General features: G+C 41.3%; 1 protein-coding gene across 3 annotated transcripts in view; it reads left to right on the top strand.

Annotated features, from left to right (window-relative positions):
* The window catches only part of CEP89 (centrosomal protein 89), a 102577-nt gene that overhangs the window by 62020 nt on the left and 15195 nt on the right, over positions 1 to 25362 (top strand). For all 3 annotated transcript variants that reach the window (XM_055237103.2, XM_055237105.2, XM_055237107.2), the window contains exons 14-16: positions 884 to 1064; positions 14692 to 14859; positions 16061 to 16202. In XM_055237103.2, coding sequence (XP_055093078.1) covers positions 884 to 1064; positions 14692 to 14859; positions 16061 to 16202 — 491 coding nt within the window. The remainder of the gene's footprint in view (positions 1 to 883; positions 1065 to 14691; positions 14860 to 16060; positions 16203 to 25362) is intronic.

The following is a 25362-nucleotide window of genomic DNA, read 5'->3' as shown; positions in this document are numbered from 1 at the left end:
CTTGAAGACTGGAATCATGTTTGGCAAAATATTATAGTGGATTTTATTTTAAAAAGTATATATTTAGTGAGTGCTTAATGTAGAGACAGTAATTTCTTTTGGCTTTTTTGGTTTTTGTTTTTGGAGACAAGGTCTCGCTGTGTCATCCAGGCTGGAGTGCAGTGGCCCAGTCACGGCTCACTGTAGTCTTGAACTCCTGGGCTCAAGCAGTCCTCCTGCCTCAGCCTCCCGGATATCTGGAACCACAGACGCATGTCACCATGCCCTGCTAATTTTTAAATTTTTATGTAGAGTTGGGGGGTCTCACTATGTTACCCAGGCTTGTCTCGAACTCCTGACCCCAAGCAGTCCTCCCCTCAGCCTCCCAAAGGGCTGGGGTTACAGGTATGAGTCACTGTGCCCAGTATGGACAGTAACTTCTAAGGACAAAGCCTTTGGTGTTAATTTATAACACTCCAAAAGGTCTTTTTTTTTTTTTTTTTTCTGAGAGAGTCTCACTCTGTTGCCCAGGCTGGAGTGCAGTGGTGTGATCTCAGCTCACCGCAGCCTTCGCCTCCTGGGTTCAAGTGATTCTCTGCATCAGCCTCCTGAGTAGCTGAGATTACAGGCACCCACCACCACACCTGGCTAATTTTTGTATTTTTAGTAGAGACAGGGTTTCACCAACTTGGCCAGGCTGGTCTTGAACTCCTGACCTCGTGATCCACCCACCTCAGCCTCCCAAAGTGCTGGGATTACAGGTGTGAGCCACCACGCCCAGCCCAAAAGATCTTTAAAAGGTCATTTTTATCAGCTGACTCTCATTAGTATTTCCTAATAGCCAATAATTGTGTTTTGTGAGGTTTTCTGTGCCAAGTTTTTATCCTCCTCTTTTGATTTTCAGTTTCTAAGCTGACTAAGCAACTAATGCTCCTGGAGACGAAAACCCAGGGCCAGGAAAAGGAGCTGGCGGAGAACAGGGAACAGCTGGAGATTTTACGTGCCAAATGCCAAGAACTCAAAACACACTCGGATGGCAAAATCGCAGTGGAAGTTCATAAATCAATTGTGAATGAATTAAAAAGGTAAGGATTTAATGTTTTGTCTTTTTTTTTTTTCGAGACAGGGTCTTGCTATGTTGCTCAGGCTGGTCCCAAACTCCTGGGCTCAAGCGATCTGCCCATCCCAGCCTCTCAAAGTTTTGGTATTACAGGCATGAGCCACCACACCCAGCTGATTTAATGACTTTTTGAGTATAATGAGTCACTCTGCCTGTGGTTATAGGCAGAATGGAGAGAGGTTGCTCAGTTCTTTCTGGGTTTCTTCACCTATGGTCATGCACGGCATAGCAGCACAGGTGTCTGAAAGTGAGAATGGGACTTTTTTTTTTTTTGAGATGGACCCTCACTCTGTTGCGCAGGCTAGAATGCAGTGGCACAATCTCAGCACCTGAAACCTCCACCTCGTGGGTTCAAGTGATTCTCCTGCCTCAGCCTCCTGAGTATCTGGGATTACAGGGGCACATCACCACACCTGCCTAGTTTTTGTATTTTTGGTAGAGACAGGGTTTCACCATGTTGACCAGGCTGGTCTCAAACTCCTGACTTCAAGTGATCTGCCTGCCTTGACCTCCCAAAGTGCTGGAATTACAGGTGTGAGCCATCACGCCCAGGCTGACTTTTTTTTTCTGTTAATAACTTTGGTAATAAATGATAAATTAAAGTAGAGCCTGGCTCTCCTTGAGGGCTGCAGTCTGCAGTTTGGGTGTTTGTGATTTTTTTTCATGCTGTTTTGGCCTTTATTAGTTTTAGAACCAAAGGCAATTTAAAATAGTGGAACTAGGCTGGGGGTAGTGCCTCATGCCTGTAATCCCAACACTTTGAGGGGCCGAGGCAGGCAGGTCACTTGAACCCGGAAGTTTGAGACCAGCCTGGGCAACATGGCAAAACTGCCTGTCTACCAAAAAAAAAAAAAAGAAAATACAAAAACTAGCCAGGCATGGTGGTACGCACCTGTGGTCCCAGCTACAGAGGAGGTTGAGATGGGAGGCACTTGAGCCTGGGAGATCGAGGCTGCAGTGAGCTGAGATCACGCCACTGCACTCCAGCCTGGGCAACAGAGTAAGACCCTGTCTCCTATCTCAAAAAATGATAAATAAATAAAATAGTGGAACTGGAAACCTAGATATCCAGTAATAAGGAATTAGTTAAATGAAAGGATACATCCTTGAAATGGAAGGAAATGTAGTCATTAAATATGATATGACACAAGATCCTTTTTGACATAGGAAAATAGCCACCATATATCTATGTTTTTACAATGTTGCCCAGGCTGGTCTGGTCTTAAACTCCTGGACTCAAGCAGTTCTCCTACCTTAGCCCCACAAGTAGCTGGGATTACAGGGGCATGCCCACCTGGCCGCAATATATTTTTAAGTAAGGAGTTTAGGTTTTAAAACAGCACATAGAAAATGATTACAATTTTATTTTTTAAGAAGTGTGTGTGGCCGGGTGCGGTGGCTCACACTTGTAATCCCAGCACTTTGGGGAGGCTGAGGCAGGTGGATCAGCTGAGGAGGGGAATTTGAGACCAGCCTGGCCAACCTGGTGAAACCCTGTCTCTACTAAAAGTACAAAAATTAGCGAGGCATGGTGGCAGGCACCTGTAATCCCAGCTACTCAGGAGGCTGAGGCAGGAGAATTGCTTGAACCCAGGCTGAGGCAGGAGAATTGCAGTGAGCCGAAATACTCCAGCCTGGGGGACAAGACCGAGACTTTGTCTCAAAAAAAAAAAAAAAAAAAAAGAAGTGTGTGTGTATGTGTGTGTGTAACCAACCATAACAGTTTGCTTGGGACTGAGGGGTTTCCCAGGATGTGGGACTTTAAGTGCTAAAACTGGGAATGTCCTAGGCAAAGTGAAATGAGTTGATCATTCTAGTATGTATGTATAAATGTGTTTGTATAATTACATGTGTATGTGTGTGTATATATATACCTATGTATGGTATGTATGTAATTGGTAATTGGCCAATTGGTAATAGTCTGGGTGGGAGGATTGCTTGAGCCTAGGGGTTTGAGATCAGCCTGGGCAACATTGTGGGGGGGAAAAAAAAAAAAATATATATATATATATATATATATATATATAGTGGCTATTTTCTCATGTTGAAAAAAAAATATATATATATGGTGGCTATTTTCTCATTTTCTCACATTGTATGTGTGTGTATGTAAGAGAGAGAGATATGGTATATATACATATGGTATATATGTTAATTATGTATAGGAAACATACATATGTAACTAATATATGTATAATTATATATAAATCTTTTGTATGATTATATATAAATATTTTATATATTTATATTTATTATATATTTATATGTTTTATATAAATTGTAAAATTATATGTGTATAGATATATAGAATTACATATATACTGTAAGTACATAGAAAAAAGATAGGCAGAATGGGAAAATATTAATAGAAAATATCTTTGGCAGATGAGATTGTAAGTGTTTCAACCAGGGTTTTCGAGAGAAGCAACCAATAGGTTAGTGAGAAAGAGAGAGAGTGAGATTTCTTTTAAAAATTGGCTCACACAGTTGTGGGGGCAGGCAAGCTCAAAATTCATATGGCAGGCCAGCCCATTGGAAACCCAGGCAGAATCTCCATCTTACAGTTTTGAGGCAGAACTCCTTCATTGAGAAACCTGTTTTTGCTCTTAAGGCCTTCGATTAGGCTCACCTACATTATCGAGAGTAAATCTCCTTTATTTAAACTCAACTGATTGTAAATGTTAACGACATCAACAAAATTCTTCACAGCAACGTCTAGTGTTTGAGCAAACAACTGGGCATCACAGCCGAGCCAAGGTGACACATAAAATTAACCATCACAATGAGTAATTTTTATTTTCTTTTTTTTTCCTTTTTTTTTTTTGAGACAGAGTCTTGCTCTGTCACCCAGACTGGAGTGCAGTGGCGTGATCTTGGCTCACTGCAACCTCCACCTCCTGGGTTCAAGTGATTCTCATGCCTCAGCCCCACTCATAGCTGGGATTACAGGCATGTACTACCACATCCAGCTAGTTTTGTATTTTGTTGGCCAGGCTGGTCCTGAACTCCTGGCCTTAAGTGATCCGCCTGCCTAGGCCTCCCAAAGTGCTGGGATTACAGGTGTGAGCCACCAGCCTGGCCTCTTGTATATTTTTATATTTCCAAGTGTCCTATTCACTTTTGTAATAAGGGGGAAATAATGTTTTAAACGGTGAGCCTTTCAGCTCAGAATGGTTGACTGAATACACCTATTGACTTCTGTTTCTCTCCAACTCCTCCTTCTCCCTTCGTAGCGTTGGTGTGGGGCAACAAATGAGCTAGTGCATGTGAAGCTAGGTGCTTTAGTAAATGCTGGTGATTCCAATTACTAGAGCCTAGTTTGGACTCTGCTATTACATGCTGACTGGGCCAGACTCTTGCTTTGCTTTGCTTTTTTGAGATGAGATCTCCCTCTGTCACCCAGGCTGAAGTGCAGTGGTACGATCTTGGCTCACTGCAACCTCCACCTCCTAGGCTCAAGCCATCCTCTGCTTCAGCCTCCTGAGTAGCTGGGACCACAGGCACGTGCCATAGTGCCCGGCTATTTTTTTGTATTTTTGTTACAGACAGGATTTCACCATGTTGCCCAGGCTGATCTTGAACTGGGCTCAAGCAGTCCACTCACCTTGGCCTTCCAAGTGCTAAGATTCCAGGCATGAGCCGCCATGTGTGGCCAGACGTGCTTTTCTGTTGCAGTAGAGTAAGGAAATATTTTTGAAATCATGTTCATCTTTATAATTTTATTTTTCTCAAACATCTGCTCCTGCAACCGATGTGTTTTTGTGGCTGTGTCATAACTACATAAACATACAGCCATGTACCATGTAACAACGCTTCAGTCAACAATGGACCACATATACGACAGTGGGCCCATACAATTATAATGGGGCCAAAAAATTCCTATCACTTAGTGATGTCATAGCCATTGTAACATCGTAGAGCAATGCATTACTCTCGTGTTTGTGGTGATGCTGGTGTAAACAAACCTACTGCACTGCCAGTCCTGTGAAAGCCTAGGACGTGCAGTTATGGACGGTACATAATACTTGATAATGATAATAAATGACTGTGTTACTGGTTTATGTATTTACCCTACTTTTTATTGTTATTTTAGAGTGTACTCCTTCTACTTATAAAAAAATAAAGTTAACTGTAAAACAGGCTCAGGTGGGTCCTTCAGGAGGTATCCAGAAGCAGGCATTGTTACCACAGGAGGTGACAGCTCCATGCACGTTACTGACCCTTGAAGATTTTCCAGTGGGATGAGACATGGAGGTGGAGGACAGTGACACTGATGATCCTGCCCCTCTGCAGGCCTAGGCTCCTGTGGCATTTGTTCTTCATTTTTTAAAAAAAGGTCTAGAAGGTTTAAAAAAATTTTTTAATAGAAAGAAGCTTGAGAGTAAGAATATAAAAATAGAAAATATTTATATAATGTGTGTTTTAAGCTGTGTTATAAAAAAGTCAAAAAGTTAAAAAATTAAGTTTATAAAGTAAAAAGTTACAGTATACTAAAATTAATCTATTATTGAAGAAAATTTTTAAAAATAATTTAAATGTAGCCTAATAGTACAGTATTTAGTCTACAAGAGTGTACAGTAATGTCCTACGCCTTCACATTCACTCACCACTCACTGACTCACCCAGAGCAACTTCCTTCCAGTCCTGCAAGCTCTATTCATGGTAAGTGCCCTGTACAGGTGTACAATTTTTTTCTTCTTCCCTTCCCTTCCCTTCGCTTCCCTTCCCTTCCCTCCCCTCCCCTCCTTCCCTCCCCTCTCCTCCCCCCTTCCCTCCCCTCCCCTCCCCCTTCCCTCCCCTCCCCTCCCCCCTTCCCTCCCCTCCCCTCCCCTCCTCCCTTCCCTCCCCTCCCCTCGCCTTGCTGTCCCTTGCCTTCTCTTGCCTTGCCTTGCCTTCCCTTCCCTTGCCTTGCCTTCCCTTCCCTTTCCTTTCCTTTCCTTCCTTTCCTTTCTTTCTTTCTTTCTTTTTTGAGGCAGAGTCTCGCTCTGTCACCCAGGGGCTGGAATAGTGCAGTGGCATGATCTTGGCTCACTACAACCTCTGCCTTCTGGGTTCAAGCAATTCTTGTGCCTCAGCCACCTGAGTAGCTGGGATTATAGGAGTGTGCCACCACGCTTGGCTAATTTTTGTATTTTTAATAGAGACGGGGTTTCACCATGTTGGCCAGGCTGGTCTTGAACTCCTGGCCTCAAGCATTATGCCTGCCTCAGCCTCCCAAAGTGCAGGGATTACAGGCGTGAGCCACTGCACCTGGCGTATCTCATCAGTCTTGGTTGACTGATATTTCATTAGGATATGTGTAGATGTGGGTGTCTTTTTTTCATTTGCTGCAGTGGGTACCTCTGCAGTGAATCCACCAAGGTCTTCAGAGGTCTGCAAATGCCCTTCAGCTATTCACTTCTTCCTTGCTAGTGTCTCTCATATCCTCCTGAGGTTCCTGATGACCTGAGGCTGGACCTCCTGGATGGGTCCTCCACTTCTAGTACCTTTTCTCTCCATTTCCCAATCATTTGTTTCCTTAGTTCTGAGAGATTCCTCAAATATATCTTTCAGCCCTTGTGATATTTTTTAAATTCTGGTGATCATGTTTAGTCTGGCTCTTATTTAGTGACTGTACTTTCTTTTCTCATGGCATTTTGTTCTTTTAAAACCTCCTTAGTCCTCTGTGTTATCTCAGTTTCCGTTGAGCTTCTCTGCTTATCTGGATCTCTCTTTCATGTTGCAATTTCTTTCATCACACCTAATGACCCTTGTTGCTTGTTCACATCTAGTCATCTGTTCTGATTTTAGGAAGAGGAACTACTGGTACTTGGTGTGTACTGTGTCAGTTCAGGGATTTTCTGCCCTGGTGGTTACCTGTGCAGGCATCTCCCTGGCTGCTGAGCAGGCCTCTGTGTATATAGATAAGGTGCATGTAATGGTCAGCTTTACTTTATGATCCAGGTCTCCCAAAAGCCAGGATAAAGGCTTCCCTTTGTAGATACAACCTGTCCCCTTAAATCTTTAGTTCTCCCCAAAAGTTTGCTAAATTTCCTCAGAGAAGTGGGTTGACACCTTGTTTTTCTCCCACCTTCATTTTGAGTAAGCCCAATCTTTCTAGAAAATAGTAAAAGCAAAGACAGCCATCTCTGCTTCCAGGTGTGACCGCCAGTCGAATCCAAAGCCAACTGGCAGCTCACCAGGAACATGAGCTTGTGCCATTTCCCGCATCACTGTTCCTTCCATGCAGGGTTGCCAATGGGCAGAGAAAGCAAGACAAAATACCCATTATTTGCCTTCCTTTCAACCAGGGTAGACGAAAGAACACATACACACCACACCTCGAGGCTTGCCCCGCACAAGTTCAATGAGCCCTTTTATCCCTACACAAAAATCTTGTCCTCATGACCTCACCTTTGCCTGAGGCATAACCCTTTCCCAAACTCCTCCCCAGACATTCCCCCCTGCTGGTTCAGCAGCTGCTTTGCTGATAAATCAGTGCGTATTCTGCATGTGGCCTATCTCTGTTATGATGCCAACATGAGAAGGGGCTCCCTAGTGGAGGCTGTCATAGGGCACTTCTGCCCTACGAAGCTCCAAGGTGTCCTCGGCTTCTGTAGCCAAAACAGAAACACTCAGTTTCCTACTCCTTATTTTGTCTATTTTTCACTAGGTCTTCATGGAATTCCACATATTCTAGCTCTGATGAATTCCTGCCCCTCTTCCGTGTTATAAATTCTCTCTCCAAGCACCGCCCCTTCCACAGGAGAGCCCATTAGGGTCACATCCCCGGCTCTATCCTTCTCATTCCTCTACCCTCGACCCACCTATCAACTCTGAGCCCAAAGCCGTTCAGCCAAAGCTGCCATAAAGGCTTTCCCTCCCCAGCCAGTTCATTCTGAGCCACAAAAGTCTTTCTCCAATTTCCACTGAGAAAAGATTTGGTGGCATCTTTGTTATTTTAAAATGGTCATTTCTCCCCCTGCCTTCACCATTAGTGACTCCTTTTAAAGCTTTTTATACCTTCTTTACTTACATCTAGGGGGCTATCAAAACACAATCATGTGTCACTTAATGGGGATATATTCTGAGAAACTCATCATTAGGTGATTTCATCATTGTGTGGGCATCACAGAGTGTACTCACACAAAGCCACATGCCATAGCCTCCTGCACACTGAGGCTAGATGGTGGAGCTGTTTGTTCCTAGGCTACAAACCTGCACAGCATGTTACTGTACTGAACACTGCAGGCAACTATAAACCAATGGTAAATATTTGTGTATCTAAACATATCTAAACAGAAAAAGTACAGTCAAAATACAGTAGAAAAGATAAAAATGGGGCCGGGCACAGTGACTCATGCCTGTAATCCCAGCACTTTGGGAGGCTGAGGCAGGTGGATCAGTTGAGGTCAGGAGTTCGAGACCAGCCTGGCCAACATGGCAAAAGCCTGTCTCTACTAAAATTACAAAAATTGGCCAAGTGTGGTGGCATGCGCCTATAATCCTAGCATTTTGGGAGGCTGAGGTGGGCAGATCACTTGAGGTCAGGAGATCAAGACCAGCCTGACCAACATGGTGAAACACTGTCTCTACTAAAAATACAAAAATTAGCCAGGTGTGTTGGCACATGCCTGTAGTCCCAGCTGCTCGGGAGGATGAGGCAGGAGAATGTCTTGAACCCAGGAGGTGGAGGTTACAGTAAGCCAATATCATGCCATTGCATTCCAGCCTGGGCGACAAAGTGAGAATCTGTCAAAAAAAAAAAAAATAGAGAAACCACAGACATGTTTGGAGGGAAAGCATTTGTGGACTGTCCTCAGAATGTTAGACTAAAATGTGTGGTCTTTATTCTCTTATTTTAGTTTAAGATATGATCTCATCGTGTCTCAGGCTGGAGTGAAGTGGCTCGATCATGGCTCACTTGCAGCCTTGAACTCCAGGCTCAAGCGATTCTCCTGCCTCGGTCTCCCCAGTGGCTGGGACTGTAGTCACATGCCATCATGCAGGGCTAATTTTTAAGTATTTCTGCAGAGATGGGGCCTTGCTGTGTTGCCCAGGTTGGTCTTGGACTCCTGGTCTCAAGTGACCCTCCTGCCTTGGCCTCCCAAAGTGATGGGATTATAGTCATGCGCCACCACGCCTGGCCCCTGGTCTTTATTCCTTAAGCCACAGGGAATAAAAGTGTTTCATTTCATCTGGGAGGGTTTTAAGAAAGTCCTGGGGTGAGGCCAGGCACAGTGACTCAAGCCTGTGATCCCAGCACTTTGGGAGGCCAGGGTGGGAGGATCTCTTGGGCCCAGGAGTTTGAGACAGAGAAGCTCCAAAATTTCTTCAGGGAACTACAAAACATGACATAGTGGATTTGAAAAAGAAACAAATAGAATTTTTAGAACTGAAACACCCAATAGCCAAAATTAATTCTTACTCTTAAAGATGTTGTTTATATTATATGTATGTATATATATTTATATATGTAACTATTAGTATTTTTTTTTTTTTTTTGAGACAGAGTCTCGCTCTTTCACCCAGGCTGGAGTGCAGTGGCGCGATCTCGGCTCACTGCAGGCTCCACCCCCTGGGGTTCACGCCATTCTCCTGCCTCAGCCTCCCGAGTAGCTGGGACTACAGGCGCCCGCCACCACGCCCAGCTAATTTTTTGTATTTTTAGTAGAGACGGGGTTTCACCGTGTTAGTCAGGATGGTCTCAATCTCCTGACCTCGTGATCCGCCCGCCTCGGCCTCCCAAAGTGCTGGGATTACAGGCGTGAGCCACCGCGCCCGGCCAACTATTAGTATTTATATATAAATATTTATATATATATATCTATATATGAGGATAATAAGATGGAGAGAGACTTGCAGTCAGGAGGAGTGCTTTAGATACAATGTTCAAGGGAGGCCCCTGAGGAGGAGATGGTTGATTCAAGGCAGGATGCCTGAGAAGCAAGAAGGAAGTAAAATGAAAGTAAATGATAGTGGTAAATATATAGATAAATGTGATGAACACTGAGTCTATAAAATGATAATATTTTTGGGGATTTAAGAATACGTAAAATTAAAAGGCACAATAATAATAGCATATAATCAGGCACAAGGCACATGGAGTTTGTGTTCTAAAGTCTTTATATCATTAGAAGAGGATAAAAGTGTTGACTAATTTTATAATTTGAAAATATACACGATGAAATTTCTAGAAACAATGTATATAACTTTTAAATTAGTATGGGGGTAAAAAGAATGATTAAAAAATAATCCAAATAAGAGCAGGAAAATGAAAGGTAGGCAAGGGGAGAATAGAAAACAAAAAGTAAAATGTTAGATTTAAAGCCAAGCATACCAGCAGTAGATACACTAAATGGACAAAATACCCCAGTTAAAAGACAAAGAATGTCACAGTGTAAACTAGAGCGCAACTGTGTTGTCTTTAAGATATATGTCCCAAGCATGAGGATAGAGAAAGGTCAAAAGTAAAAGGGCAGGAAAAGCAGTACTACTCAAGTACAAACCAAAATAGAGATGGTAAATCTTGATCTCTAACAAGGTATAGATGTTAAGGTAAAAAATACTGCTTAGGCCAGGCATGGTGGCTCAGCCCAGAGGTTCAAGACCAGCCTGGGTAACATAGGGAGACCTTGTCTCTGCCAAAAATTTAAAAATTAACTGGGTGTGATGGCTCACCGTCTGTAATCCCAGCTACTCAGGAGGCTGAGGCAGGAGGATGACTTGAGCCCAGGAGTTTGCAGCTGCACTGAGCAGTGATCGCACCACTGCACTCTAGCCTGGGCAACAGAGTGAGACCCTGTCTCAAACAGAACAAACAAACAAAAATACTAAGCAAAGAGGATGATTCACAAAAATAAAAGGCCCAATTTACCAAGTAGAATTCACACAAATTTAAATTTGTGTGCACCTAGAAATAATTTATGTCAATATATTTGAAAATTTAGACGAAATAGTCAAATTATTTGAAAAACTTACCTTAAAACTGACTCAAGAAGAAGAATACCTGAATAGTCCTGTAATCAATTAAAAGAATTGAATTAAAAAAAAAAAATCTTCCCTTGAAAACTCCAGGCCTGGATACCTCACTAGAGAGCTCTACAAATATTCAAGAAAGAAATAATTTTAGTCTTACATAAACCTTTCTAGAAACAGAAAAAGAATTAATGCTCCTTAATCTAATGAGGTTAGTATAACCTTGATACCAAAACCCAACAGTGATAGTATAAGAAAGGAAAATTACTTTTCATTTCACTTATGAATATAGATGTAAAACTTCTATTAAATTCTAACATTCTAAAGTTCTATTTAAAAATACAACTACAATAAAGATCACACCAAATAGTGAAATGTTGAAAGCTTTCCTGTTGAAATTGGAAACAATACAAGGTTGCCCTCTGACACCATTTCTGACAACATTAACAGCACTGGTTACCAAGTGGTAACTGACACACATGGCATGAAAAACTTAGAAGGTTTGGAAAAAGGGAAAACAATAGTGTCATTATTCATAAATGATGCAATTCTATCTGTAGAAAACAAATCTACAAATCATTAAAAATAATAAGAGATTTTAGCAAAGTTGTTCAAAACAGAAAATTTATAAAAATTGCATTTCTTTGTAGGAAAAAGATGTGTAGAAAATGGTATTTTGGGCCAGGCATGGTGGCTTATGCCTGTAATCCCAGCACTTTGGGAGGCTGAGGCAGGCAGATCATGAGGTCAAGAGATTGAGACCATCCTGGCCAACATGGTGAAACCCTGTCTCTACTAAAAATACAAAAATTAGCTGGGTGTGGTGGCGCATGCTTGTAGTCCCAGCTACTTAGGAGGCTGAGGCAGGAGAACCGCTTGAACTTGGGAGGCGGAGGTTGCAGTGAGCGAAGATTGCGCCACTGCATTCCGGCCTGGTAACAGAGTGAGACTCCGTCTCAAAAAAAAAGAAAATGCTATTTTGGAAACTAAGGTAATGATAGGCTATCATGATGAGAAATTTTTTTTTAATAAAAAGAAGGAACCATTGACAAAGCTTCACAAATAGATGTGGAAAGATTTACAGTACTTCTTTTGGGAAAATTATGAAACTTTATTGATTATATTATTTCGCTGGGTGAAGAATTCCAAGCTGACAGGTTTTTGGTAGTTTGTGGGTTTTTTTCCATTGAGTTTTAAAGATTCTGGCTGTTCATGGTCTTTTGGCTTGCATCATTTATGATGAAAATCTACTGTCATGGTTATCTGTATTCTTCTGAAGATAACGTGCATTTTCTCTGAGGTTTCTTTTAAGAATTTTTCAGTGTCACTGTTTTTCAGCATTTTAATTGGGATATGTCTTAGCATGGTTTATTTCTTTCTTTCAGACCCTTTTTTACACAGGGTCTGGCTCTGTTGGACAGGCTGGAGTGCAGTGGTGCAATCACTGCTTGCTCTGGCCTTGACCTCCTGGGCTCAAGTGATCCTCCTGCCTCAGCCTCTCGAGTAGCTGGGACTACAGGCATATGCCACTGCTCCCGGCTAATTTTTAAATCTTTTGCAGAGACAGAGTCTTGTTATGTTGCCCAGGCTGGTCTCAAACTCCTGGCCCTGAGGGAGCCTCCTGCCTTGGCCTCCCAAAGTGCTGAGATTACAGTGGGGGGCCCCACACCTGGCCAGCATGGTTTCTTTACGTGAAGTTCATTAAGCTTCTTGGGGCTGTCAGTGTGTATTTTTCATCAAGTTTGGAAATCTTTCAGCTATTATTTCTTGAACATTCTCTTCTGTTTTTCCCTCTCACCTCTCCTGGACTGCTTGATGTTGTCCTGTTGATCATTCTGTTCACTTTTTGCCCACACTTGTTTCTCTCTGGGCTTCAATCAGACAGTGTCTATTACTATGTCTTCAACTTCGCAAATCTATCCTTCTACAATCTAATCTGCTGTTATTCCCATCCAATATATCGTTCACTTTGTGTAATGATTTTTCCCATCTCTGTAAGAAAGATCCATTTGAGTCTTTTTTGTGTTCTCCATCTCTGTCCCCAGCATGCTATTTTTCTCTTCTTTCTCAAAGTAACACTCTTCTAAGGATTCTATCCAATGTCTCTTTTATTATAAGGCCTTTCCATTCTGACTGGTGGGTGCGTGAACTATTTCCTGTTCTTTGTGCATGTCAGAAATTATTCTGCCTACTATTTGTAGTGTTTCTTTCCTCGGCTTTAGGCAGTTTCCTCTCACACATGTACAGATCAGTACCCAGCCGAAGACCCTTCAAGATCTCCAGAGCCCTTTCTCCCTCCGTGAAACGCCCTCTGCCCTGCCCTGGAAATTCCAGCTGCCTTGACCTCCCTGCTCTTGGATCTCTGGCTCCTGGGCTCAGCAGGTGTCTGCCAGACAGGAAGGTGGAGGGAGCAGTTGCAGCACTCACCTTGTTTTCTCTTCCCTTCGGGATCACAGTCCTGCCTCGCCTGTTGTCCAAAGTCCAAAAACTGTTGTTTCTTCTGTTTTGCCTGGTTTTCTAGCTGAGGGGTAAATCTGGTCTCTGTAACTCTATCTTGGCTGCAGGCAGAAGTCTCGGTATTTTCAACATTCTTTAACCTTTTATCATTAATCCAGTTCAACAATTTATCCAATAAAATAATAGTTAAATAAGTTTTCAGTGAAAGAAATGAATCCTGGATTTTGTATGTTTTACAGTTATAGTTGACAAATCTTAAAATCATACATTGTTGTGTATTCCTGCTGTGCTGGTAAAGGATGCAGCCCCTATCCCAAGTTACTCTCTATGCAAATTTGGTAAAACCCAAGCTGGTGTTCAACAAAATAAGTGCCCCTTTGTTCTTTGTTTCTTTTGTCTTAAAAACATGTATTTATAATTACATTATTATGGAAAAAATTGTTTCAGCAGGTTTTTTTTTAAGTCTGGCATTTATAACCATGTAAAAAATAGAGCTATCTTAGATTTTTTTGGAAGGAATAGGGTATACACACACAGACACACACACACACACACACAGAGAGAGAGAGCGAGAGAGAGACAGAGACAGAGACAGACAGAGAGACAGAGACATAAGCCAAAACTGGGAGAAAAAGAGGTTAGATCATCACCATCAAAGAAATGTGTGGCCGGGTGTGGTGGCTCATGCCTGTAATCCCAGCTCTTTGGAAAGCTAAGGCAGGAGGATCACTTGAGCCCAAGAGCTCAAAACTAGTCTGGGCAAGATAGTGAGACTTCATTTTTACAAAAAATACAAAAATTAGCCAGGTATCGTGTGTGCATGTGGTCCCAGCAACTTGGGAGGCTGAGGTAGGAGGATCGCTTGAGTCCAGAAGTTTGAAGCTTCAGTGAGCCATGATTGTGCCACTGCACTCCAGCCTGGGCAACAGAGTGAGACCATGTCTCACACAGACACACACACAGTGTGTGCCCAGCCACGCCCTCTCTGCCGTGGTCTAGCAGCCTGGTCCCAGGTCCTCTAGGGCCCAGGATGGGGAGATGTTTCCACAGAGGCCTTCCAAGTGACCCACCCAGGGGCTGGAGGGCTGGACTGTTATCACTCATCTGCCTCGATATGTGACTGCCCCATTTTAGCTTCATTGTGCTGGATACAAGCATGTAATGTTTTTGTCCTTCAGCCAGTTACAGAAGGAAGAAGAGAAAGAAAGGGCTGAGATGGAGGAGTTGATGGAGAAGCTGACAGTCCTGCAAGCGCAGAAGAAGAGCCTGCTGCTAGAGAAGAACAGCTTGACAGAGCAAAACAAAGCACTGGAAGCCGAACTTGAACGAGCACAGAAAATCAATAGGTTTGTGTCTTTTTTTTCTTTAAGTTGCTTTTATTTTCAATAGTTAAAAAAGACAAATGGGCTGGGTGCAGTGGCTCACTCATGTAATCCCAGCACTTTGGGAGGCTGAGGCAGGTGATCATTTGAGGTCAGAAGTTCAAGACTAGCCTGGCCAACATGGCAAAACCCCGTCTCTACAAAAATACAAAAATTAGCCAGGCAGTAGTGGCACGCACCTGTAGTCCCAGCTACTTGGGAGGCTGAGGCAGGAGAATCATTTGAGCTTGGGAGGTGGAGGTTGCGGTGAGCCGAGATCACGCCACTGCACTCCAGCCTGGGCGACAGAGTAAGACCCTGTCTCAAAAAAAAGAAAAAAAAAGACAAATGAAGAATATTCCATTTCATTTCTATTAATCTTTTCTTTTTCTAATAGTGGCTATAAAATGGAAAAGGGTAATTGAAATTACTGGATATCAGACTATAATAACTATTGTTTCTGTTAACCAATGTTAACCAACATTTCTAAAGTCTATAATTGAAATATGGTTGATAGTCATATTGATAACCCTAAGATTCAAAGTTCTAGGAGCTCTTTTCTAACCATTTCCTAAAAGTCTACTTTGGAATTTCTGGATCTTTTTTTTGAAAGTACCTTTTAGAACATGAGCCAGAAAGTTAATAGGATAATACTTAATGAGCCTATGGGCCAGGTGTGGTGGCTCACACCTGTAATCCCAGCACTTTGTAAGGCCGAGATGGGCAGGTCACTTGAGGTCAGGAGTTCAAGACCAGCCTGGCCAAAATAGAGAAGCCCTGGCTACTTAAAAAAAAAAAATATATAGATATATATATATAAATATGCACGAGAATCACTTGAACCTGAGAGGTGGAGGTTGCAGTGAGCCATGATCATGCCACTGCACTCCAGCCTGGGTGACAGAGCAAGACTGTGTCTCAAAAAAAAAAAAAAAAAAAGAACCTATTTGTTGTTAGACATTTGCAACTCCCCTTATTAATTTGAGTTGGGGTCACTAATTATGCCTGGTTTCAAATTAAATTCAGTTACCTCTTCTCACCTTGAAACTTAATAGAAGATTTAGGTTGCTGAAGAATAGCATTTAAGTACTAACATACTTGCTGTTTTTGTAATACAGATATTCACCGTGCCCTAGCCATGTAAACCAATGGGTTTTTTATTCTACCATTTGGGGTAATTCTCTAGGAAATCTCAAAAGAAAATTGAGGTCCTCAAAAAGCAGGTGGAAAAAGCCATGGGGAACGAAATGTCTGCTCACCAGTACCTGGCAAACCTTGTTGGCCTGGCAGAAAATATAACCCAGGAACGTGACAGTCTTATGTGTTTGGTAAGTTTCCTGAAGGTTACATCAAGTAAACTGCAAGTTAATATGCAAATATGATTTTAAGAGTATTTTTAAAAATGATCTATTAAAAGCTTTATCCAGGCATTTCCTGGATGGATGGTTCCACCTAGAAATTTTCAACTTTATGATGTATTTGTTGGGAAGTAATCTTATTATAAATTGAGGAGCTCCTTACAACTTATAAAGAAGTTACCATTTATACTGAATGCCCATTGCTTTTACACCATTATAAAGTTGAAAAAATTTAGATTGAACCATCATAAGTTGGAAACCATCTGCTGTATTGCCAGGATTAAATGCATTTTTGATATACAGTTTGTTCGACTTATGATGGGTTTATCAGGATGTAGCCCTGTTGTAAGTCGAGAACCATCTGTATTTTAAAATTTCAACTGTATTACCCTGGCATGGTGCTGTGTGCCTGTAGTCCCAGCTACTCAGGAAGCTGAGGCAGGAAGATCATTTGAGCCCAGGAATTCAAGACCAGTCTGGGGAACATAGTGAGATCCCATCTCTACAAAAAAAAATTTTTTAATTAGCTGGGTGTGGTGGCATGCACCTGTAGTCTCAGCTACTCAGGAAGCTCAGATAGGAGGTTCATTTGAGTGTGGGAATTGAAGGTTGCAGTGAGCTATGACTGTACTACTGCACTGCAGCCTGATAGACAGAGAAAGACTCTGTCCCTAAAAAAAAAAAAAAAAAAAAGAAATGCTAATTAAACCAGTCTTGAGATACCATTCTCAAAAAATGTTACAAATCATTTTTTTCTTTTTAAACAATTGTATCTTTTTATTAATGCATAATATTTTTACATTTTAAAAAATATTTTAAATATATTTACATACATACATGGGGGTACATGTGATATTTTGTAATGTGCATAGAATGCGTAATGGTTAAGTCAGGTATTTGGGCTATCCATCACCACAAGCTTGAAGATGGAGTCTTACTCTGTCACCCAGGCTGGAGTGCAGTGGCATGATCTCTCAGCTCACTGCAACCTCTGCTTCCTGGGTTCAAGACATTTTTGTGCCTCAGCTTCCCAAGTAGCTGGGACTACAGGCACATGCCACCACAGCTGGCTAGGTTTTGTATTTTTAGTAGAGACAAGGTTTTGCCACGTTGGCCAGGCTGGTCTTGAATTCCTGGCCTCAAGGGATCTGCCCACCTCGGCCTCCCAAAGTGCTAGGATTACAGGTGTGAGCCACCGCACCTAGCTAAGATTTATCATTTCTGGGTGTGGAGAACATTTCAAGTCCTCATTGCTAGCTACATTAAAATATACAATACATTGTTGTTAACTTGAGTCAACCTACTCTGCTGTCGAACATTATAACTTATTTCATCTATCTAACTGTATGCTTATAGCTATTAAGCAACCTCTCTTCATTCTGCCACCTGCCCCCCAGCTCCCCACAAACACACCCATACCCACATGCATCCTAGCCTCTGGTAGCTATCATTATAATCTCCACCTCCATGAGGTCAACTTTTTTAGCCCCCACATATGAATGAGTACATGCTATATTTATCTTTCTGGGTCTGGCTTATTTTACTTAACATAATGGCCTCCAGTTCCATCTGTGTTGCTGTAGATGACATGGTTTTGTTCTTTTATATAGCCAAATAATATTTCATTGTGTAAACAGAGCGTATTTTCTTTATCTGTTTGTCCATTGATGGACACTTAGGTTCATTTCATATCTTTGCTACTGTGAATTGTGCAGCAATAAACATGGGGGTGTAGATAGCCCTTTGATATACTGATTTCCTTGCCTGTGAATAAATACCCAGTAGTTGGATTGCTGGATCATATGGTAATTGTTTTTAGTTTTTTGAGGAACCTCCACTGTTTTCCATAATGGCTGTACTAATTTACATTCCCACCAACAGTGTATGAAAGTTCCCTTTTCTCCACATCCTCATCAGTGTAATAAAATAAAGTAAAATTTCAGGCCAGGCATGGTGGCTCACTCCTGTAATTCCAGTACTTTGAGAAATTGAGGTGGGAAGATCACTTGGGTCCAGGAGTTTGAGACTAGCATGGGCAAGATAGGGAGAACCTGTCTCTACAAATAATGAAAAACTTAGCCAGGCATAGTGGTGCATGCCTGTGGTTTCAGCTACTCAGGAGGCTGAGGAAGAAGGATCACTTAAGCCTAGGAGGTCGATCATGCCACTGTACTCCAGCCTGGGTGATAGAACAAGACCCTGTCTCAATTTTAAAAAAGAAAAGAAAAAAAATTTCAGGACCCTCTAAATGTATTATGCAAAGGGGGAAGTTAAGCCCTGGAGACTGAGCGATGTAGCTTGTTTGCTATTCTACTTCTTACAGATTAGTTCTCTTCTTCATTGCTGTTGTTTTGTAAATGACTAGGAGATACCAGAGACCAGACCTTCTCCTCCTTCCAGTCACTCATCTATAAAGATGAACTGCTTGCTTCCTTTATTGTTCTTCTACCTAAGACCAGATGGCACCCATGACCCCATGACTGTTACATCTTCAATGTGGAATGTTAAATATACCTTTCCTGAAAGAAAAAGACCACCTCAACTAATTAGATTGTTGTAGCTATGCATTCAGTCTTACATAGAAAGACACTGAAATTCTGTTAAGCTTTCCTACATGTGGTCCTATTAGCCATTCCAAACTTGTGCACTTCAGAACACAGACTTCTGTGCTTCGGAATCTACTTCCTGGGTGGCCTGTCCTCAAACTTTGTGCTTGAATAAACTCTCTTTAAACTAGATTCTGACCCTTTTGATTATTTTAGGTTAACATCAGCATCTGTTATTTTTTGTCTTTTTAATAATAGCCATTCTAACTGGAGTAAGATGATATCTCATTGTGGTTTTGATTTGCATTTCTGTGATATTTGTGATGTTGAGCATTTTTTTCATATGCCTATTGCCCATTTGTATGTCTGCTTTTGGGGAATGTCTATTTAGATCCTTTGCCCACTTTTTAATGGGATTTTGTTTGTTTGTTTGTTTGTTTGCTATTAAGAGTTGTGTTCCTTAAAAAAAAAGAGAGAGAGAGAGAGAGAGAGAATTGAGTTCCTTGTATATCCTGGGTATTAGCCTCTTGTTGAATGAATATTTTGCAAATATTTTGTCTCATTCAACAGGTTGTCTCTTCATTCTATTGATTGTTTCCTTTGCTGTGCAGAAGCTTTTTAGTTTAATATAGTTCCATTTGTCTATTTTTGTTTTTGTTGCCTGTGCTTTTGGGGTCTTAGCCATGAAATTTTTGCCTAAAGTCCTGGAGTGCTTCCTCTGTGTTTTCTTCTAGTAGTTTTATAGTTTCAGGTCTTACATTTAAGTCTTTAATCCATTGTGAGTGGATTTTTTGCATATGATGAGAAATAGAGATCTAATTTCATTTTTCTGTATATGGATATCCAATTTTCCCAGCACCATGTATTGAAGAGGGTGTCCTTTCCCCAATGTATGTTCTTGGTGCCTTTGTTGAAAAGCAGTTGGCAGTAAATATGTGGGTTCATTTCTGGGTTCTCTATTCTGTTCCACTGGCCAGTGTGTCTGATTTTGTACTGATACTGTGCTGTTTTGGTTACTATAGCCTTGTAATATATTTTGAAGTTAGGTAGGGTAATACCTTCAGCTTTGTTCTTTTTGCTCAGGACTGGTTTGCCTTTTCAGGCTCCTTTTTGGTTCCATATGTATAAAGTAGGATTGTTTATTCTATTTCTGTGAAAAACATCATTGATGTTCTGATAGGGATTGCACTGAATCTACTGATTGCTTTGGGGAGTCTGGTCATTTTAATGATGTTAATTCTTCGAATCCATGATCATGGGATGTCTTTCCATTAGTTTGAGTCAGCTTCATTGTCTTTCATCAGTGTTTGTAGTTTTCCTTGTAGAAATCTTTAACTTCCTTGGTTAAATTTATTTCTAGGTATTTTTTTGTACCTGTTGTAAATGGGATTGCTTTCTTGATTTCTTTTTCAGGGAATTCATTATTGGTGTATAGAAACACTACTGATCTTTATACATTGATTTTGTATTCTGCAACTTTACTAAACTTTTTTTTTATCAGATCTAAGTGTCGTTTGGTGAAGTCTAGTTTTTTCTAAATATAAGATCCTGTCATTGGCAAAGAGAAACAATTTGACTTTCTCTTTTCTAATTTGGATGACTTTTATTTCTTTCTCTTGCCTGACTCCTCTTGCTAGGACTTCCAGTACTGTGCTGAATACAAGTGGTGAAAGTAGGCATCCTTAACTAGTTTCAGTTCTGAGAGGAAAGGCTTTTTGCTCTTCCCTACTCGGTATGATGTTAGCTGTGGGTTTGTCATATATGGCCTTTATTATGTTAGGTATATTCCTTCTATGTCTAGTTTATTAAGTGTTTTTATCATGAAGGATGTTGAATTTTTATCCAATTTTTTCTGTGTCCATTGGTGTGCTCATATGGTTTTTATCTTTCATTCTGCTGATGTGATCTATGATGTTTATTGATTTGCATATGTTGAACCGTCTTTGCATCTCTTGATCCCACTTAATCATGGCATATTATTTTTTTGATATACTGTTGAATTTGGTTTGCTAGTATTTTGTTGAGGATTTTGCATCTGTGTTCATTAGGGATATAGGCCTGTAGGTTTCTTTTTTTATTGTGGCCTTATCTGGTTTTTGTATCAGGGTATTGCTGGCCTCAAAGAATTAGAAAGAATTCCTTCCTCTTAAATATTTTTGGAATAGTTTGAGGATAATTTGTATTAGTTCTTCTTTGTAAGGTTTGTAGAATTTGGCAGAAAAACCATCTGGTCCTGGACTTTTCTTTGTTGGGAAACTTTTTATTAATGATTCAATCTCATTATTTGTTATTGGTCTGTTCAAGTTTTCTATTTCTTCCTAATTCAATCTTGGTAGTGTTGTTGATGGGCCAGTTCGGGTTCTTGACTTCACTGCACAAAAGAATTTGAGAGCTAGTCCAAAGTAAGAGCAGGTGAAGAAGTCTATTGCAAAGCAGAAGTCACTCTGAGAGACAGAGGAAGAGACAGACCCTAATATTTTAAGGGAATGCCCTTTACAGGAGCTGTGCATGCATATTCATAAAGTATTGGTGAGGTCAAATGTGCAAAGGTGGACCTATGGTTGGTGCATGCACTCAGCATGCACATGCTCTGACATGTATCACATGTATAATTAGCATATAAAACCTCCACCTAGGGTATGTTTTTTACTATTAAAATGAGGAAAAGGTCACTGTAAGCTAAACCTTGTGCCTAGCTGTGCATGCAGGACCCTGCAGATATCTTTAGCCCTGTCCAGGCAGGAATTGGTAGTTAATAGCTTCTTGAGCTTTTGGTGTTGATTGGCTGGAGATTGGGGAAACTACATTATGATTAAGGGATTTTTGTTCTTTTTCCTAGGCCATATTGGGTATCAGGAACGTGTAACCACCTGGTAGTTGGCTGGGATCGTGTGGGACTACTTATCTTGCTAAGATAAGTTAGGTGCTGACATACAAGGGTGCACATGAAAGGAGCCCACTGCGAAAGGAGCATGTGGGGCTTCACTAAAGGGGACAAGTCAGTATTGTCTCATAACTTTACTTATCCTGCCTCTGTTGGTTGTATGTTGTCCAGAAACATATCCATTTTCTCTAGGTTTTCAGTTTGTTAGCAGTGGATTTTCACTATCTTGCCCAGGCTGACCTTGAACATCTGGATTCAAGCAATCCTCCTGCCTCAGCCTCCTGCGTCACTGGGACTATAAGAACGTTTCACCCTGCCTCACTTAGTTCTGCTCTGATCTTTATTTTTTCTTTCTTTCTACTAATTTTGGGTTCTGTTTGTTCTTGTTTATCTAGTTCCTTGAGGTATATCATTAGGTTGTTTATTTGAAATCTTTCCACTTTTATGATGCAGGCTTTTATTGCTATAAACTTCCCTCTTAGCATTGCTTTTGCTGTATCCCATAGGTTTTGGTATGTTGTGTTTGGTATGTTGTGTTCAGTTTTCATTTGTTTCAAGAAATTTTTGATACCCTTCTTAATTTCTTCATTGACCCAATCGTTGTTAAGGAACATGTTCTTTAATTTTCATATGTTTGTACAGTTTCCAAAGTTCCTCTTGTTATTGCTTTCTAGTTTTAGTCTACTATGGTCTGAGAAGATACTTGACATGATGTCAGTATTTTTAAATTTGTTGAGCTTGCTTTGTGGCCTAACACACAGTGTATACTAGAGAATGTTCTATATCTGATAAGACTGTATATTCTGCAGTTATTGGATGAAATGTTTTGTAAATGTCTATTAGGTCATTTTGTCTAAAGTGCAGTTAAATTCAATGTTTCTTTGTTAGTTTTCTGTCTTGATGATCTGATTGCTGAGAGTAGGGTGTTGAAGTCCCCAGCTATTATCGTATTGTAGTCTATCTCCCCTTTTAGATCTAATAATATTTGCTTTATATACCTGGATGCTGTGGTGTTGGGTGCATATATGTTTAGAGTATATGTCCTCTTATTGAATTTATCCCTTTATTACTATAATATTACCTTCTTTTCACAGTTTTTGACTTAAAGTTTGTTTTTATTTCATGCAAGTATAGCTACTCCTGCTTGCTTTTGGTTTCCATTTGCATGGAATATTTTTTTCATCCCTTTACTTTCAGTCTGTATGGATCTTTACAAGTGAAATGTGTTTCTTGTAGGCAGCACATAGTTGGATCATGTTTTTTTGTTTTTTTTTCTGATATCTATTCAGCCAGTCTGTATCTTTTAAGTGGAAAATTTAATTAATTTACATTCAAGGTTACTATTGATATGCGAGGACTTACTCCTATCATTTTGTTGATTGTTTTCTGGTTGTTTTGTATGTCATTTTTTCCTCTTATTTATCTCATTATTCTATAGTGATAACATTTGAGTTCTTTCTCTTCCTCATTTGTGTGCTTGCTCTACCAGTTAGTTTTATCATTTCATGTGTTTTAATGATAGTAGATACCGTCCTTTCAATTCCAGGTGTAGGATTCCCTTAAGCATTTAATGTAGGATGGGTCTAGTGGTGACAAATTCTCTCAGTGTTTGCTTATCTGTAAGTCTTTACTCCTTCATTTCTGAAGGATAACTTTGCTGGGTATAGTATTCTTGGCTGGCTGACAGGTTTTTTTTGTTTTTGTTTTTGTTTTCTTTTAGCCCTTTGAATATATCATCTCATTCTCTCCTGGCCTGTAAGATTTCTTCTGAGAAATACATTATTAGCTGGGCACAGTGGCTCACACCTGTAATCCCAGCACTTTGGGAGGCTGAGGCAGGCAGATCACCTGAGGTCAGGAGTTCAAGACCAGCCCGGCCAACATGGCGAAACCCTATCTCCACTAAAAATGCAAAAATTAGCTGGGTGTGGTGGTGCACATGCCTGTAATCCCAGCTACTTGGGGGGCTAAGGCCAGAGAATTGCTTGAACCCAGGAGGCGGAGGCTACAGTGAGCTGAGATAGTGCCACTGCACTCCAGCCTGGGCAACAGAGTGAGACTCCATCTCAAAAAAAAAAAAAGAAAAAAGAAAGAAATATGCTGTTAGTCTTATGAGAGTTCATTATATGTAACTAGACACACACACACATATATATATATTTAGAATTCTGTATTTGACTTTTGACAGTTTGACTATAATATCATGGGGAGAAGACATTTTTAGGAACCTGAGCTTCCTATATCTGGATTTCTAAATCTCTTGCTAGACTTGGGAAGTTTTCAACTTATTTTGTTGAGTAGGTTTTTTATGCCATTAAACTTCTTTTCACCCCTTGGAACACCAGGAGGCATGCTTCTTTTTTTTTTTTTTTTTTTTAATTTTTCTCTCTTTTGCTCTTTCTCTCTCTCTCTCTGTCTTCCTCTCTCTGTCTCTCTATCTCTCTCTCTCTTTCATCTCACTGAGTATTTCAAAAGCAAAAGAAATTCTTTCTCTTGCTTGATCTAGTCTATTGCTGAAGCTCTCAATCATATTTTTTATTTTATTCATTGAATTCTTCAGTTCCAGGATTTCTGTTTAGTTCTTTTTTATATCTGTCTCTTCGGTGAAATCCTCATTCACATCCTGAATTGTTTTTCTGATTTCTTTATAGTGTTTATTTGTGTTCTCTTATATTTCATTGAGCTTCTTTAATATCATTATTTTTAATTCTTTTTCAGGCATTTCATACATTTCTTTTTGTTGTTGTTGGAATCTGTTGTTGGAGAATTATTATGTTCCTTTAGAGGTGTCATATTGCCTTGCTTTTTCATGTTTCTTATGTCCTTTCATTGATTTCTGCAAATCAAGTGTAACAGTCATTTCTTCTAATTTTTTGTATTGGTGTATGTGTGTGTGTGTGTGTGTGTGTGTGTGTGTGCGCGCGCCTGGGGCAACCAACATGGTAGGACACTCCCTGCAGGCTGTGGTGAAGAGGATGGGGTGATCCCCAGGCCCCGGGTGGTGTGCTTGGATTGCTTTGGCAATGGAGGCATTGGGCAGGGGAAGCCTGTCTTCAGGGTACATGCACGTGTGCAGGGCTCTGCGGCTGGAGGGGGTGGGGTTGCTGTTAGTGACAGGGGCCCCAGGCAGGCAGGTTTCAGGATTAGGGAGCACTTGCTTCGGCTCCCTTGCTCCCATGGGCAGCCTTTTCGGTGCACTGCACCATACTCTCCTGGGTATGCAGGACACTGTAGGGTAAAGTGCTGGGGACCCACTGCTCCACTGGGTCCACCTGGCACCTTGCTGCTTCACCCTTCCGGGTACATGTAGGGGGACGTCCGTGGCACTCCAGGGATGTGGAGATGCAGGGGCTGCTGGGTCCCAGGGCAGGATGCAGTCTGGTGGGGGCTGGACTCTCAAAATGATGCCACTGTGCTGCAGCTGCCTGGAACCTGGGTCAGTGTGGGACCCAGCGTGAGCCCCCTCTCTGGAGCAGTGGGGTCTCACAGACTCCAGGGAGCACGCTGCACCAGTTTCAGGGCCTGCAGGAGTTGAGGGGCTCCCCTGGGGCTGGGATCACAGGAGTATGCAGTGAGAATGTGGACCCCTGGGGTTCTCTCACCCTTTCCCCACACAGGGGAGCCTCTCCAGGCTCCCGACCAAGACCCATCCCGTCTGGGCTGTCATCTCCCTCTCCTTCATTGCACGGGTGCCGCCCAG

The sequence above is a fragment of the Symphalangus syndactylus genome, chromosome 13 (assembly GCF_028878055.3).
Source record: "Symphalangus syndactylus isolate Jambi chromosome 13, NHGRI_mSymSyn1-v2.1_pri, whole genome shotgun sequence".
NCBI classification, from domain to species: Eukaryota; Metazoa; Chordata; class Mammalia; order Primates; family Hylobatidae; genus Symphalangus; species Symphalangus syndactylus.
Note: the sequence above shows the minus strand (reverse complement) of the source record. Positions and strands in the feature narration are given on the sequence as shown.